At 39.1% G+C, this 17,507-nt stretch overlaps 1 protein-coding gene across 3 annotated transcripts in view; it reads right to left on the reverse strand.

Moving 5' to 3' along the window:
* Window positions 1-17,507, reverse strand: part of LOC146473342 (uncharacterized) — a 41,501-nt gene that overhangs the window by 8,871 nt on the left and 15,123 nt on the right. For all 3 annotated transcript variants that reach the window (XM_085118528.1, XM_085118529.1, XM_085118530.1), the window contains 33 exons: window positions 17,374-17,474; window positions 16,755-16,868; window positions 16,574-16,630; window positions 16,424-16,457; window positions 16,228-16,307; window positions 15,513-15,581; window positions 15,216-15,317; window positions 14,964-15,039; window positions 14,160-14,266; window positions 13,781-13,901; window positions 13,286-13,320; window positions 12,846-13,020; window positions 12,193-12,293; window positions 11,835-11,951; window positions 11,514-11,570; window positions 11,306-11,339; window positions 10,169-10,248; window positions 9,809-9,877; window positions 9,393-9,488; window positions 8,768-8,843; window positions 8,585-8,691; window positions 8,077-8,197; window positions 7,750-7,778; window positions 7,182-7,356; window positions 6,933-7,033; window positions 6,230-6,343; window positions 5,589-5,645; window positions 5,426-5,459; window positions 5,074-5,153; window positions 4,236-4,304; window positions 3,630-3,731; window positions 3,153-3,329; window positions 2,154-2,271 (listed from right to left, as the gene is read on the reverse strand). In XM_085118528.1, coding sequence (XP_084974654.1) covers window positions 2,154-2,271; window positions 3,153-3,329; window positions 3,630-3,731; window positions 4,236-4,304; window positions 5,074-5,153; window positions 5,426-5,459; window positions 5,589-5,645; window positions 6,230-6,343; window positions 6,933-7,033; window positions 7,182-7,356; window positions 7,750-7,778; window positions 8,077-8,197; window positions 8,585-8,691; window positions 8,768-8,843; window positions 9,393-9,488; window positions 9,809-9,877; window positions 10,169-10,248; window positions 11,306-11,339; window positions 11,514-11,570; window positions 11,835-11,951; window positions 12,193-12,293; window positions 12,846-13,020; window positions 13,286-13,320; window positions 13,781-13,901; window positions 14,160-14,266; window positions 14,964-15,039; window positions 15,216-15,317; window positions 15,513-15,581; window positions 16,228-16,307; window positions 16,424-16,457; window positions 16,574-16,630; window positions 16,755-16,868; window positions 17,374-17,474 — 2,985 coding nt within the window. The remainder of the gene's footprint in view (window positions 1-2,153; window positions 2,272-3,152; window positions 3,330-3,629; window positions 3,732-4,235; window positions 4,305-5,073; window positions 5,154-5,425; window positions 5,460-5,588; window positions 5,646-6,229; window positions 6,344-6,932; window positions 7,034-7,181; window positions 7,357-7,749; window positions 7,779-8,076; window positions 8,198-8,584; window positions 8,692-8,767; window positions 8,844-9,392; window positions 9,489-9,808; window positions 9,878-10,168; window positions 10,249-11,305; window positions 11,340-11,513; window positions 11,571-11,834; window positions 11,952-12,192; window positions 12,294-12,845; window positions 13,021-13,285; window positions 13,321-13,780; window positions 13,902-14,159; window positions 14,267-14,963; window positions 15,040-15,215; window positions 15,318-15,512; window positions 15,582-16,227; window positions 16,308-16,423; window positions 16,458-16,573; window positions 16,631-16,754; window positions 16,869-17,373; window positions 17,475-17,507) is intronic.

Raw genomic sequence — 17,507 nt, forward strand, 5'->3', positions numbered from 1 at the left:
GAACCTGGCAGGGAACTAAAGGGTACGGCTAACAGAAAAAAAAAATGGGAATATTGATTTAGCGTAACGCCGAAGGAACCGAACCGGTCGGGTTCTATAGACATGGGAGCTTTCTGAATAGCGCTTCCAACAAGTGGATTTTTTGCATGCGTTTAGCCTTATTGCCAGACATTAGCATTTATAAACGGAAAAACTAGTTTCAAATAAATGCACTCCATTAATTGAAAGATCACGGCAAACTTAGTGCTTGCTGAAAACTTGAGTATGATTTGTTTAATAAATGAACCATAAAATTGTAAAGCAATATATTCTATGGAAATTTCACAGTCTTTGGTAGCTAATTTCTCCGGGAATAATCAACATATCGCTTTAATATTGATACTGATTACAAAGAGTGATATGCTCTTTTAGTTTATGGTGTTCATTTATTTATACAATACGCTAATGGAACAAAAAAGGAAAGGATTACGTCAGCAATTATTATCTTATTATCAGAATCTGCTGACTAGACCGCGGGTCCGTTCGCAAAGGGAATGTGCCAATTTAACGCCCTTTCTTCAAATTCCTTTAAAATGGTGTATCAACAAACAAAGAAGCAAGCACTCTAACAACGGCTGCGTACGGAGACTTCCCTTTCTTCTGCTCGTTCCTTTTCCTTTCACTCTCGCCTCTCTCTTATTCGCTAGATGGTCTAGACCCCGGTTCTCGCCATTTCCAATCTAGCCTCCACGCAGACGTTCTCTGGCTCCGGCGTCCGGTCACGCACTCGCCGTCTGCTTAAGAGGAGTGCGTGACGTGACGAGCCAAACAACGTCTGCTTAGGAGGCTATTTTCAGTCTGGACGTGATTTTTGCCTGGCATTGTCTTCATTCCCATATCATCCACCTATCCTTGTTTCGGACTTGGTTGCATATAGTCAGTCAAATAGCCAAGACCACTTTGAAGTGATTTTGTTTAAAATGAAAATTATTTGCCCATCGATCCAATTAGAATTGACGATTGCTGCCAGTGAACCAACTGAAGCCTCAGTAGTATTACCTTGAGTTGGTTCACTAGCTGCTATGAACTCTGCTTGGATTATCAATCTCCAGGAAAGTAAACGAATAGGCCACTGCCAAGTTGCTGTGAACCTCATTATGAAAGCGAGGTTACGTCCAAAAGGTTTCCATATGAAAATTAGCTGAATTAGCATATGAATGAAAACCAATTTTCATAATAAAAACTTTGTACTAGGCCTCGCTTTCAGAATGAGGCTTTCAGAATGAGCAACTCGGAAATGGCCAATCGATTAAAAGTGGTCATTGCTGACGCGCCGAGCTACCACCCCTTAATAAATTGATACGCGCTTTTATCGCAGCAGTGAACCTACAATTGTAGGTTAAATAAAACAGACAGCTAATTATCATAAGTGCAACGACTAACACGGACAAGTGATATTATATTTTACTAGGTGCTTACAACGAATAACTTAGATGTGCCATCTACTTTACAAGGCGCATATTCAAGTGCATTTATATCTACAATTATTATTCATTAATTATAAGAGACAATTAATAAAGTACAACACAAGCCACCGAATGTGGTTGTTACAAGGTGCATTTTTACAAGGTACTTACAGAGAATAACTTAGATGTACCATTTACTTTACAAAGTGCGTGTGCAGGACCCTACATACCTCACAGTGACCCTGCATGTTCTTGTACATTCATATACACTTTTTATAACAAAAGTTGAACAAACGCAAATATACACAGAAACCTAGTTTGCTGTACATAAATGAGACATGATTAAAAATTTGAGGCGCGTACAAACATTGGCTGAGTGTATCCAATATATAGTTTGTGTTGACAAACATAAAATATGAAATGTATTTGAGTCATTAGAAATTTTGGCTCCACAAAAAAAGAGCCATACCTTAAGACACTTTGGAATACAATAAAACATTAGTTTGAAAAACAACTTCAAAATGAAGCAATGGAGATTTGACAAAAAAATTAAATTTAACAAACGTATTACTTTAAATTGAAAAAAAAAAAAACTAAAAGTACGCGATTTCTGGCAAAAATGCTCGGTTTTTGACAAAAGAAACATAATCTCGTCCCTCACAATCATTGTTTGCTTCGACGTAAAAGTGAATGTGTTTTACTTTATACCTTTCAATTTTGGTAAAAGAAGTTTCTTCAACTCAGGGCTAGATTTCTTGTCAACTTCTGCCGCAAGTTTGGGCTTGTACATCGCGTTGTAGATCTTCTCAATCTCTGCTATTTTACTCTAAAATAAGAAGGAAAAAAGATCACTCAAACAATTCCCAAAAGGGAAAATTTTGTAGATAACTCTATGACACTAGGCACAAATTGATAATAGTAAAACATGTCTTCATCCTCATCTTTGAAATTTAAAGAGTATATTTGATACCTTATTGGGGATATTGGGGTTATCCCTACCAAATAATCTACCCACAACTGACACAACACTACGCACAGAACGATCGGACCACGAGACCGGCAACTCTGTGCGCGCTAATTTTATCTAACACCATCATGGGTTTTCTCACATCCCCTTTGAATTAATCGGGACCTCAAGAAACGAGAACTGTGACGTCGTGAACATCACAGGCGACAACTGGATCAAAACCTTACTATTCCTGTTGGAACGTTTTGACGTCATTAGGTTAAATCACACGTGACAAATCAGACGTTTTCCTCATCTATCCATGTTGAGGAACTGACAAAATTGCGCTAATGAAAAGAAAATTAGCAACCTTAGAACTATAGTTGTTTCAGACTAAATAAAACTACAGAGCACAGTTGTTCAAAGCCCGATTAAGCTAATCCCGGATTAACGTGAACGTTGATGCGAGTTTAATTAATAGTTAATAAAGATTCTCCCAAAAGATTTTGTCCGTCAGTTTTGCCCTAGACTTTTCTTAACCTTTTGCTTGAAATTAGCCTTTTTAACTATTTTCAACGAGCGAGATGAAAACCTCGATTAACTTTTAATCGTGGATTAGCTTTAATCGGCTTTCGAACAACCCGGCCCAGGCGTCGTTCCATTTCACTCCTTTGTTTAAATCGATGCCACGCTCATGAAAAAAAAAAAAAAAAAAGGAAAAGAATGAATACATAATTATATTTCGACAGTTTAGAATTCACCTCTCCAAGAATAATCCTTGTGGCAGTTTTCGTGTCTTTTCCATGAAGTGTTACTTGCAGTTTGTCCGCGAAGAACTGGTTCTGGTTTCTGATGCACTTGACAAGAGTCTGCAATCCTTGCCGCAGGTCACCTGACATCTCGGAATCTATTGTGTCCTCGATCTCACACTTGGCCCACTAAGATAAAAAAAAAAAAAGATAATGAAAATGGTTATTAAATTAAATCAGAGTGATGTGTACTACCGGCAGTGAAACGGAGATGGACATACAACTTAATTAAACGATTGTGCTGCCGCGGAACATCAAGACAGGAGTGCAGTAGACAAGTACAAGTCGGGGACCTCGGTTGCAAGCATCCACGACTCGTGTTTACCTAGTCACCTACGCATGCGCATTCGTTATTTGGATCACTCAACGGATGAGCGTTGCTTGACGGCCCAAATAACGGATGCGCACGCGAACAAGACAAGTGTTTACCTTTTTGTACTCAGGTAGCATTGCCCTCAATTGAGCAAAGCTGCGCGTCGTGAAAATCTCAATGAACGTTTCTTCGTCTGTTCCCCACTTCTTTATGCCAGCCTGCGAAGAGAAAACAGCCAACGGATTTTCATTGACTTGTATGAAATATAGAAATTACTAAAATTAAATACGGTGTCTTTAACCAATTATTTCCACGTTAAATATTTTATAACAAGAATTTCACCTAAAAATTTTATAATCAGGCCCGAGTTATTCAAAGGGCAGATAACTCTATCCTAGCGGATAAAATGTACTCCAACCAATACATTTTAAGCGCTGGATACCGACTTACGGTGGATGAAGTTATATTAACTTTGAACAACTGGGGCCAGAATTTTAGCGTGCAGCATTTTTACATTTAAGATACAACTATCCAATACATCAGCTTACGTAAACAGCTATCTTCCCCGGCAACAATGTACCTCTATCAATTTATGAGATTTAGATAAATTTCTTTCTCCTTTATTGGTAAACTCTTCTATCTGCAATCCAGCTAACAAGCTAAAATAGACAAATGGTGATCAATATCTAAAATTTCTGATCTTGCGTGATTTTTTCTCTTACCTCCAACAAAGACTCGGCGTCCTTATGAGCTAAGTCGCTGTTAACCTCTTCACTTTCGTCACGCTGGCCCTAACAAACCAAGAACTACAATTACGTACTGTTCAAAACAAAGGGGAGACACTTTGATTTATTTAAAGCCGTAATAAAAAAGTGGGCCTTGCTAGATTTGTTGCTGATGAGTAAGGGAATATTTCATTTTTGCGCACAAGGTTTGAAATCGAACCCACGACCTCCGGATTGATCACAGTTGCTCTCCAGACTGAGCTGCGAGGCTGTAGTTTTATTAACATGGTTGGCCATGTACCTGTCCGTAGTCACGCGCTATGAAGTGGACGGATGTCTGAATTTAGGCCCATCCGAAATCACTACCACGTGCATTTGGTAGACCACTCGATTCGCGTTGGTTGATCTTCCTTTTTGCTGTGCTACACCGTGCTGACGAGAGCCAACCAGCTCGAAACAGCTGTCCACGGTTGCCGCATTCTGTTGATTCTCGGTTTGGTCTCTATCATGTCAATGTCGTGTTAAGTTTTCTATACGCAGTCCGATCAGCCTTGGAGAAATTTGAGCCAAAAGAGAGAGAGACCGATTTGGGAAAGCTTAGTTCTCAAGAAACAGCATTTTGGGTAATAGCTTGAATGAGCTTTAGTTGTAACAAAACTGGAACCACAGTGTTGACTCGTTGATTTTGCCTAAAGTTTGTATACACGCTTTCTCTGCTCTGAATAGTTTTCAAAGAAAGAGAAGGAGGACAAAAAATATTCAAAAGAGAACAAGGGGCAGCGAGAAAAGTTGTGTGCACGCTCTACGGACCTAGATTTAGATCTCAAACACAAACCTTGCATAGTTCAACCAGTAATGTCTCAAAATCGCCGCTGGTCTCATCTTTGATAATCTCTATCAGCTCTTTTCTGTATTCTGAATAAAGAAGCGACAAATATTAGGATTTTTTTGCCTTCTTCCCCATACTTTTCTTATCGTCCTTTAACCCATGATTAGTACACGCGCGAAATATGTTCTTCAGTTTGCGCGAAACCGAGAGACTCGCGGGAGGAACACACCTCGAGTTTCCTTGCGCTCGGTGGATGAATAATGTTCGCGAAGAGAAAAATGATATTTAGCATATTATCTCCAATGTCATGACACCTTTATCCATAAAAACAAAGAAAACAATATCTTATTTGGCTTACTTTTCTTGTAAGCTTGTCTGATGGCTGCAATTTCCTGATGAAATGAAAGTCAAACAGTAATAGATTATAAATTGTCAAATGCGCTAACAATCCTGTAAAAAACGTAAGAAATCGTTAAATGTAAGTCCCGGTTGAGAGTGTGTAGGCTGTTTTGTTCACTTACTGCGTTGGTTCTCGTTGAAAATGTTTCAATCAATACCAGCTCTTTGGTGAAGAGACCCTACAATGAAATAAAACATTGTAGTTATTACTTGTCGTACTACTACAACCACGTTCGCATCAACATACATAACGACGACGGCGACGGCAACGACAACGCAGCAAAATAATAGCTTTATTGAGGAAAAACAATCGCTCTGCAGGTGCGTTTTAAATTTTGCTACATTTCTTTGTCGTCCTCTGCAAAACAACAACGTAAAATTACCAAATTTAAGATTTTGTGGAGAATGTGAGCACAAGACGGTGAATTTTTCATTCTCTTTCTTAACTCGAACGCCACGCCTATCAATTTGGTTCCTGGATAGTTCGCCATTTTTGTACAAGTTGAATAAGTTGAAATAATCGCGAAGTAGCACAAATAAAATGAAGTTATATCTAATTCTAAAGTGACGTTTTCTTTTCAGTCGTCATTGCCGTTGCTTAAGTTCCCTAACATCTCGAGACGAAGCAGTCAGTTTAGACTACAACAAGCAAGTGAGAAAACAAGTCATTTTACATAAGAGAATGTTAATAAAACATCCATACTTTTAACAGCAGTGCAAGGATAGTCCACAATATAACATACAGACATAAAGACCGACTCACCTTCATAGCTAAGTACAACGTTCTTGCCTCGTACTGAGCGTTGGTCAAGGACAAGGCAGCTAACGCTTCGATAAGATCTTCGTCCAGTTTGTCGTCCAAGGATTCAAATAATTCCTTAACGGAAAATAGAAGATTGAAAAATTAATGGTCACGATGCAATCTGCTTCTAAAGTCAGGTTGGCGCAACTACGGCAACTGTCAGTTCATTTAGATTACGAGGAGTTCCTTATTTTTGTTAGGGATAGCAGGGCGCGCAAAGCACGCGAGCACACGCGAAAATTGCTTCGCGCGAGGAGACACGGCCCGTGGGGTTTGGTGCTCGTAGTCTTGAGCACTTTCATTTGTTCACTGTTACGTACACTTCGTAAGGGAATGATGTTATTTAACCAGGGAGCTCAGGTCACCATGGTGTTATTCAGTGAGGCCCTGTGTAAAAAGAATAAGATGATAGTACGCAATAATATTCACCTTTAAAGTGAGTATATTATATACGATATATTTGAACTGCGGATGAAAGATTTATCATGTACACATTGAAGGCCATCGCAATTACGTACGGAACTTGAACAAATGCGAAAAGCGGTATCGCACAGGTCATGAATGGGTTTGATTTCTTTCAAGACTGACTGTTTTCAGGCTTTCTTTACGCAGCCGCTCAAAGAGCGCATATGACTGCGAGGGTCTTGATATTTAAATTAGTCACCTTGCCATATCTGGAATTATAATCGTCCACTAGTTTCTTAGCTGTCTCCTTGTTCTCGAGGTTCCTACATACAATCTCCTTTATTTTCTTTTCGTTGTTAGCTGTGAAATTAAAAAGAAAGTAGAACAAACCACAAGTGAACAAACAAAACTATCAAGTATTTTCAAAAGACTCATTAGCGATAGATACAGTTTTTAAACTGAGCACTAAACAAATCTTCTTAGCACTTTATAAAGACACCAAACTTACCATCAATGGCCTCTCTCAGCTCGGAATATTCCTGTTTGTCGTCTTGAGGCTGGCTTTTCTTGGCTGTTTTCGATGGCTTCTTGTTAGCAGTGGGTTTAGCGTCCGCTTTCTTAGCACCAGCGCCATCTTGCTTTCCATCGGCCGCGCCCTTCTTAATGCTGTTACTTGTTTTCTCCTTAAAGAAAGTAGATTTAAAAAGTCAGCTTTATAAAACCCACTCTACTAGTGTTTTGTAAGCTCATCAATGATGGGTTATATCTGAACAGTTCCACAAGCCCTCAGGCTTGCCCTCAGGCTTCAAACATTTAGCCAACTTTATCAACTATGTACGTGGTAAAACGTCGAATTGGTGTGTGTTTTCCTTGTTAACACAGCTAAAAAATGATTTCATCAAGGTGATTTGATCAAGGAAAGCTAAAGAAATTGCAAAGAACGAAAAATGCAATACGCGACAAATTGTATACTTATGATACAGCTGATCTCCGTTTTGTACCCATTTTAAGCATATAATAGGTACTCTTTCATGTTTTAAAATATATTTAATGTTTCCGTTGCGAACGATACCAACCTTTTCTTTCTGTTGCAGAGCTCCTGTCCCTGTGATTAAACAAAAAACAAACAGTACATTAATCTCTAGCTTACTCGTACAATCCAGTGTCCAGCAATCATGTCTAAAAAGCTAATCATTATTATTTTTTACATTTATTTTTATTATATTCAATATCCACCACCAAAAACTTCCACTCCTGTGAATAACTATTCACTGAACTGGAGGTTGTGCTTGTCTCGCAATCCGAATTGCAATTACATGTCTTCAAACGCTTTGCAAAGTTGAATGTTTTTGCTTCGCGAAAAATTCTACAAAAACTATTGCCATGTGAAAAAAAATACATACCTTTCTTTAGTCTGGGGAGAACCAGCTTCTTCATATTTTCACTGAACTTCGCTTCAGCATCTTTGCTGAGATCTTTCTTGTACAGCGTTTTGTATCCACCTATGATATCCGCTAGCTCATCCTGCCAAAAACAAAAAAAAAAACCCCTTCATTTTATCATAGCTAACAAAAAGTGTTGGTTATGAAGCCTGGTAAACTTCTTTGTTATATGTTTTTGTTAGCATTTTGGCCTTTATCGTGCACAAACCGCAATAGATTTTGAAATATGTTGGAGCAACTGACCAATAGAAACGTTTTTGTTAAGATATTCAACTTTAGCGTGAACGTTAAAACAAAGGATTGTACACGGTCGCGGCCAATGCAGCACCATTGTTATTAACGCTACCAGGGTAAATAAAGGCTATTTTTATGATTATGGTATTTACTGTGTCTCCAATTAGCAGGTATGCTAAAGTACTTTTGACACAAATAAAGTTATTATTGTTGTTGTATTAAGTTAATGTCATACCGTTGTACTGGTGAGAATAATCCGGCCAGCTGTATCGGTATCACCACTTTCTAAACAACTGTGTAGTTTAGCAGCGTAAAAGTTGCCAGGATCACGAGCGTATTTCACTACAAAAGAAACGCAATTGAGAAATGAGAAAATGTTAAATAACTGTCTCGGCGATTTAAAATTCATAAGTTTTACCGAGTGTGCAAAATCCTTTTTCCATTTCTTGACTCATTTCTTCCTCGATGGCTTCGTCCATTTCTTGATTAGAAATCTGCAGAGTTAAAGATCGCAAATATTGTCAATAACTAACAGCCAATCGATCAATCGAACAATGCAACCCGATTCCTTCGTCAGACCGTCAGTCAGTCAGTCAGTCAGCCAGTCAGCAAGCAAGCCAGCCATCCAGCCAGTCAGCCAGTCAGTCAGCCGGCCAGCCAGCCAGTCAGTCAGTCAGTCAGTCAACCAGTCAGCCAGCCAGCCAGCCAGCCAGCCAGCCAGCCAGTCAGTCAGTCAGTCAGTCAGTCAGCCAGCCAGCCAGCCAGCCAGCCAGCCAGCCAGCCAGCCAGCCAGCCAGCCAGCCAGCCAGCCAGCCAGCCAGCCAGCCAGCCAGCCAGCCAGCCAGCCAGTCAGTCAGTCAGTCAGTCAGTCAGTCAGTCAGTCAGTCAGTCAGTCAGTCAGTCAGTCAGTCAGTCAGTCAGTCAGTCAAGCACCCAGTTATTCAGTAAGTCCGTTGGCAAGTCAGTCAGTCCGCTACACCGCCATCCAACATAACAAAAACTTAGCCATCACTAAAAACGGAAGATTCTCTATCAATAAGTACCTTTTTGTATTCCTGGAACATAACTTTCAGTTGAGCAAAGCTCCGCGTTGTAAACACTTCTGTAAATTTGTTCTCGTCTGTTCCAAGATACCCGGCCTGCGATCACAAACAAAAGAGCAAATCGATTTATTCATTCATTAGGACTCTGAAAACCTTACTCTAAACTGATCTATATTAGGACGATCACAGAAAAGTTGCACCCAGCTGCACCCACGCCACATAAAGTACAAGTTGTCACTGGTAAGTCCCGTTTGGGGAGTATCAATAAAAGTATTATTAATATTGCATTGAATTGCGTTGTATTATATTGTGTTGCATTGCATTGTATTGTATTGCATTGCATTGCATTGCATTGCATTGCATTACATTGTACTATGTTGTGTTTTACTGTATAGTATTGTTAAGCTGATAAGTACCTGCATAAGAGCCTCTGCGTCCTTCTTAGCTAGACTTTTATCCACTTTGCTTGATTCGTCTCGGTTGCCCTAGGTAGAGTAAACATCGCTAATCGTGTTACTAATAAACTAAATGATATGACTAAATAGATGAAGAAAAATAATAAATTCTTCGTACAGTATTGTTATTGTATTTGAACTCTGTAATTTAGCTATTTGTCAGCCGCAAATGAGTTTAATAAACGGTCATTATTAATTATTTATTATAAACCAATAAGTAATAAATAAACAAACAAACGAACAAAAAATAAACATAAATACTAAATAAACTAATCGTGTTAATTATTTGACAATCAAATAACATAGCATTAAAATATTCACCTTGGTCAATTCAACCAAGAAACATTCAAAGTCACCGCTGGTGTCTCCTTTGATGTCTTTTTCCAGGGATCTGCCATACTCTGAAGATATCATCAAAGATAACAACACACAACATCAGACGATCATCCTTAAGATTAGAGTTACCTTACTTATTACAATAAGTGTTGAAATTAAGTTTCAATAGGTGGTTTGCAACCAATCCCTGGAGATCCAAAAAGACAATGGTATGGCGGCCATATTGGATTACAAAACAAAAGCCTCTGTCATCCAACATGGCTGCCACACCATTGTCTTTTGGATCTCTAGGGATTGGTTGCAAATCACCTATAAGGCTGGTTCTCATAAAATCGCTACGATCGTTACGATCACTTTGATCGCTGCAAAATGCGACCAGCGATCATATGAGAATCGCTCTGTTCGACGATCATAGCGATCACGATCGCTGACATAGAAAAATTTCTATCTCAACGATCTTAGCGATCGGTGTTGCGCGATCGTAGCGATCATAGCGATCAAAACGACCATATGAGAATTGGTTTCCCGCGATCGTAGCAATCGTAGCGACTGGAAATATCCCATTAGTCATTACAACATTGGACTTTGTATCCCATAATTCAACACACGCTGCTACAGGAGCGCGCGAGCGTACTGCTCAGGAACCTGTTAGCGATCGTAGCGATCATATGAGAATCAAAGCAATCGTTACGATCGTTATCATCGATGGGATCGCTGGTCGCATTTTGCAGCGATCATAGCGATCGTAACGATCGTAGCGATTATATGGGAACCAGCCTATAGGCTTCTTTCGATACATTGAAATTCAGCTTGACGGTGCAGCGAGGAGGACACGAACAAAGGAAATTGAATAATAATGTTAATTCATTTCTCTTGTTTGCGTCCTGTAGCCCTTGACAATGTTTCGAAAGGAGACTATTCTATCTAGTATGATATTTGTAATTTCTTTTTTTTTCCTTCCCCCGCCACGATTAGTTAACTACATGTGGGTGGAAGTATTTTTGTATCAATTATATTTATTTGCTTCTTAATATAATAAAGTTGTTGTTGTAGTTGTTATAGTAAGAATCGATGCATTTTCAACGTGACCTCAATACACTAGTTCGTTATTTTTTTACTTACGATCTGTATAAGCCTTTTTAATATCGGCCAATTCCTGAAGAAAGAGAGAAAAAAGTCATTTTACTATGACGATCTTAAGCGAATAAGGGGTTTATTTTCTTTCTGTACAATGCTAAAAAGGAAAACATGTTTGTGCCAATATACATGCTCTTATTTTAATTTTTGCATCAACACCAAACTAAGGCATCCATTTAGTACAGTGACTCACCGCGTTGTTTCTTGCACAGAGAATTTCAATCAAGATGTCTTCATCCGTGCCAAGGCCCTACAGAGTTGTGAAACATGAATCATGTAAGTTCCTTGCAAGATATTTTTCCTTTCATTTCAAAATTGCTTCGACGTCCACCAACGTGATACTTTATACCCGATGATCAACTGTTGTTATCGTTTCTGTCTCTTCCGCTTGCCCCAGAAAAAAATAGTAAATTCATTCTTATGTAAACAAATCATTCATAAAACAGCCTTACTTTACACGAATTATATTATCACTGAATTAGAAAAAAATTAGGAAATTTTAAAACCTCTTTACCTTCATTGCATTGTACAGAAGTTTCGCGTCATAAGCAGAACCCTCCATTAGAAGAGATTCTACAGCGTCCTGTAGTTGTTCTTCATCCAAAACCGGCTTCACAGCTTCAAGTAAGACCTTTAAATAAGAAAATGTATAACAACAGCGTAGTTCAAGTTAGAAAAGAGAGAAATGAAAGGATTTAAAACTGTATCCTAACATAAAATACTAAACTACGTACAGGCACATAAAATACATAAAATAACATACGTAAAACAATGTAAAACAACCTTGCACAAGTTTCTATCGTAATGTCTTGTAGAAACAAAAAGAGTTTTCCGTCTTTTGTTTAAAAAAACATTTCTTCTGTTTTCAATACCTGGTCGTGTTTTTCTTTGTATTTGTCTTTCAGCTGCTGAAGTTTAGGTTTCTCATCGCAATGTTTCGCTAAAATGTCCACAACCTTGTTTTTATCTCTATCTGCCAAACAAGAAAAAACGAAGACATAGTTTTAACGAATCATTTTATATTCCAAAGCGTATCGTTCATGTGAAACGAATCGACCAAGACAACAGCCATGGATGGCCAAAGAGAACATCAACTGATTTATAGTAAATGGTTTATCATTCGTGTATCTAGACAAGCTGAAGGCGCTACCGTTCCACAGGCAACCATTGCATGCAGCTGAAAGAGCAGGAAAACAGAGGGGCGGGGTTTGATGGGAATGGCATGAGGTTTAATGTAAAGCAAACGAATCCACGAAATCGCTCAGCACTGCGATCTACGAAAGAGTGACGCTTGGGAAAGAGGCAATCAGGAGGAGGGGATGGGCGTTGGGAAAGAGAGGGCAGGGTAGAGATAGCGAGAACGGAGAGCAACATGCAATTTGTGAGACGACCGAAAAGCGCAAGAAATAGCAAAGCATGGCTATCACCACAACAGGTGAAGTCTACAATGAAGGGAGCGAAAATCGGGAGAGTATGAAAAGCGAGAACCCAAAACACATCCAAGATGAATTTAATTTAAACTCACCATCAATAGCCTTGCGCAGTTCATCCATATCTTTCTCCAAGGCTGCTTGAGGATCCTCTTCTTTATTTTTCTCCGCCGCATTTTTGTTTGTTGCCTTGTTCTCCTGGCCCGCGGCAGCGTTAGCTTTGGGTTTTTGTTTGGCTCCATCTTGCTTTCCAGCTTGTTTATCTCCAGGCTGTTGAGGGTTTAGAATGTAAGTTAACAATCTGATCGCTGAATCTTTAGAATCTAAGTTAAATGCGAAGTTCGAATAAGTAGATACAGGAGAGAGAAAATGCTCCATAGTTTTCAATTGAATGATCACAGTTAAGGATTTAGAGCTACTTACACGACTCAATTTATTAATGACTTACCAATATAATTGAGTTATAAGAATACAAGAACCAATGTTTCTTTGAATTTAACAGAAATTATTTATGTAAAAAGACAACAATATTTACCTTCTGTTGCTTTTTTGTTTCTTTTTCCTTTTTAACTGAAAAAGATAAAAACATTTTGAAAAATATTAGAGATCGTTCATTTTTTAAGGAAGAGAAAAATCGACCGCAGCCCCCCCCCCCCCCCCCCCCCCGCCCACCTCAAATCCAGAATAATTTAGGGCGATCCGTGCCCGTACGATTCAATACTTACCCTATCTTTTACAATGCGAGAAAAAGATGCTGACCCAAGAGATCTACCCACTACAGTCAACTCTCGCCTTGCGGACACCTCGCTATTACGGACACCCCGATAACAGAACAGCGCCTAAATCCCCGGCAAAAATAAATTACAGAAATCTGACTGAAATAAATTCCGGCAATTACGGACTCTCGCTATTAAGAACACTAACTCGCGGTCCCGTGGGTGTACGCTATAAAGGGAGTTGACTGCATTCTACTAATAAGAAGACATCTAATACACGAATAAACAGAGCGGCTGGCAGATTGTGAACTAACCTCGTCCGAGTTTCCCCAATATTAGCGTCTTCATATTGCCTTCACATTTCTTTTCAACATCATCTGCAAGTTCCACTTTACTAGCTTTCTTGTAAGCTGCTGAAAGTTCATCGATTTGCGCCTGGAAAGAAGTTTTCATATTTTTAATCGTTGTTAGTTTTTGTTCTGTATTGTTTTTTTTTTTTTAATTAGCGACTGGAACATTCGCGCGTAGCGGGCGCGTAAAAAATTGTTATTGACCATTGAGTGTCTCAAAGTGCCGAGCGTAATACAGTTTTTAACGCACATTTGTACCAACAAGGGCTTTCGCAAACCGGAATGGTGATAGGTGGATAGTTCAATTTTCTGTGACTGAGACACAACTTAATTGATAAGTTACCTTATTCTTGGTGAGGATAATTGTTGCTACAGCCTTCGTGTCTCCTTCTTTCAATGCTTTTTGAAGTTTATTCAGGCGGAAGCTTGTTGGATCGCGGCTACATTTAACTGAAACAAAGTGACATGGTTACCAAGTTCAGCGTATGGAGCCTTTAACCCTTTAAGCCCTAACAGCCCTGATCACCATCAAATTTCTCCTTGTAATATCAATGCTTATTCAACCCCCTGAGGTCTTGAGAATTAAGGATATCATCACACAAGGTAATTTTTCTTGATATTTTAATAACTTCTTCTCAGTGTTTTTATAAGAAAAGTATGGCGACAAGATAGGAGAATTTGTTCTTTGATTTTAGGGGTTATTCGCGGCGAGCCTGAAGGCACAAAGTACGCGCATTTACGTACTCCCCGCTACGTTACCACGTTCTAGTAGACGGAAGGAAAATTTTCACTGCACAAATATATGGTTAATGACTATTATTGAAAACCGGATCACTGTATAATGCAATTCCAGGGATTTGATTGGCTTAGCGGCCATGGTATATGAGCCATTATACCATGCCCAAGAAAAAGCGACCACTAAATTGTCTTCTGGTTGTTCTTGCAAAGCAAAATCAGTAACATCTAGCAACATTTCTCGATTGTATTCAATAAAACAATCACTCCACTCACACTTGTTGAATATGGGATGATTATAGCCAACTCGTTGCTACGCGCCTCGTTGGCTATCTATCATCTCATATCTAACGCGCGCTCGTGGAAAAATTTTTAAGTACTCGATAGCAAAACTGCCGCAGTTTTGTCTTACCTAAGGTCATAAACGCTCTCTGCAGATCACCATCCATCTCAGCATCAATTGAGTCTGTGATGTCTTTGCTGGTCAACTAAAAATCGATAAAAGATGTTAATTTAGTCGATAAAAAATAAAAAATATTTCACAAAAGGCTATTGATTTAAAATTTCATTACGCGGATCAGCTCTATCAGCTTGCCAGTGGGATTTAATAATAACAAGGGCTTGATTAGATGCAAAACGTCCATCGGTTAATTAATTTAATTACCTTTTTGTATTCTGGGAATGTTGCACCAAGCTGTGGTCGGCTTCTCTGAGTGAAGACACGAATGAATTTGCCTTCATCAGTCCCCCAACTGGCCACACCCGCCTGAGGAAAAAAATGTGTTGATCAGATTTCCCTTCATTTCAGACTCTGGTTCGGAACAAATTATTAATTGATTTTTGTATACATGTATTTAAAAACCGTGGAGGAAGACATCACACACAGGAACTTGTCTCGTTCAAGTACCATTCGCCTTTTTTTTCTCATAAACTTCATTGCATTAATTTAATAATCACGTACCTCATGTAGTTCTTTAGCATCATTTTTGGCCATTTCCTTGTCGACTTTTGTGGACTCGTCTCTCTGACCCTAAAGAGGAACGATAATGACTGTTTTTAGCACTGAAACTTATGATTAGTGTATACTGAATGACCTGTAGAATTTCAGAAGTAAAGGTGCAAATTATCGTGTTAATCATTTCTTTAGAAGAAAAGAGAGAAATGAGCATGACGATTGCGAGATTTCGCCAAAATCAACGTGTGCCCTGTAAAACACTAACCAGTTTTCCTCTTTTCTCAGCTATTTTCCCGATAAGCTTCCTCTTTTTCAAGCACGCGTTTTGCCTGTTATTTAATAGACCAAGTGCAAAGTATTTGTTATGAAAAATAGTTTTCATTCATAGGCAAACAAAACTAATTTTCATATGAAAAGTTTTGCACTTAGCCTCGCTTTCATAATGAGGTTCACAGCAACTCGGAAATGGCCTATTAATAAGTTTACGCAGTAGGATGGCTGAGCAATGAGGACGGCAAAATATTGCCGTGTGACCAAAACGGTTCCTTAGTACTCTCGTGTTTTGACACGATTTTCGACTTCACTGTTTTCATTCCGATCGTTTCCATGAGTCTGGCAAGTTAGAGCCAGGAATCGCGTGTGCATGCTTAGCTGTCACGCTTGTCACAAAAGGACAATTTGAACGGTCCTGTTGCGTAAGCTCGACCTAGGACGGACATACCTTACTAAGCCCCACAAGTAAAACCTCAAGATCACCGCTCGTGTCTCCTTTTAGGTCCGTCTCCAATGAATTCTCATACACTAAGAGAAAGAAAAACAGGTATATAGTGTCATACAGCAATCATGAAAACTCACATGAGAGCAAAATGTTGTAGAGTTAAGAGGGCAAAAAAAAATGTAATGAACGCTATTCCTACTTTTGCTATAAGCTGAACTGATTCCTTTCAGTTGCTGCGAAGAGAAAGAAAAATAAAAAGGAAGGGTTTAGCAAGATATTTGGACAATAAAACGATTTAAGGAGCTATTGACATTTCTCACTGCCTCACTGCCTTGGTAAATTAACTTACAGAGTTGCTTCTCGTACAAAGGACCTCAATCAACACGTCTTCATCAGTACCCAGGCCCTGAAGAGGACAAAAATACTAGCTGTTGGACGAAAAGCAATTTTCTTCACAGACATTAGTTTCTTTCTCATTAGTATTGAAAATGACATACACATCACAACTTTAAAGCTCAGGTTTATCTTGCCTTCATAGCACTATGGAGACTCCTCGCATCATATGCAGCGCTTTCCATTAACAAAGATTCCACTGCCTCCTGTAAATCGTCATCGAGAATTGGTCTCATGGCCTCAAGCAAGTGCTGTTAAGAGACAACTAAACTTGTTAAAATAAAAGCTTCCGTCACTGAACCGCGAAAACAATGTTTAACAGAAAATACTATTATCAGTCAGGTACTACTTGATATTACATCGATTGTTACTGATAGCTTCCTACACAAGGAACTCTCATGCAAGAAAGGAAGAACGGCAGCCTAACACCCTTCCTTAGGTTGCCTACACGCTGCTCACTTATAGATGAAATTATATATGACGTCATCGACAGCCATCTCTTCCCAGGCTCTTGCGCGCCCTTCACGATTGCCCGCGAGAGACTGAGACCCCCAAGAGACTAACTTGCAAGAAAGACACTGGTGAATTGAAAACAATAATAATAATAATAACTTTTACAGCTGTGTCAGTCATTCAAGCTTGCTGTAATACCGCAGTTTGCTAATTGGGGACACTTATCTAACCCACAAAATCCTGTGTACGTACTTCAGGGGGGAGGGCGCGGGAAGGGAGAAAAATAGTTTAAGAGTGATATACCTTATCATGTTTCTTCTTGTACTTGTCTTGTAGCTTCTGTAGCTTGGATTTATCAGCACAGTTCTTCGCCAGTATATCCACTATTCGCGGCTTGTTTTCAGCTTAGAAAAACAAAAACTTTTACTCACTAAAAG

The sequence above is a fragment of the Pavona decussata genome, unplaced genomic scaffold (genome assembly GCF_977016875.1).
Source record: "Pavona decussata unplaced genomic scaffold, jaPavDecu1.1 SCAFFOLD_94, whole genome shotgun sequence".
Classification (NCBI taxonomy): Eukaryota; Metazoa; Cnidaria; class Anthozoa; order Scleractinia; family Agariciidae; genus Pavona; species Pavona decussata.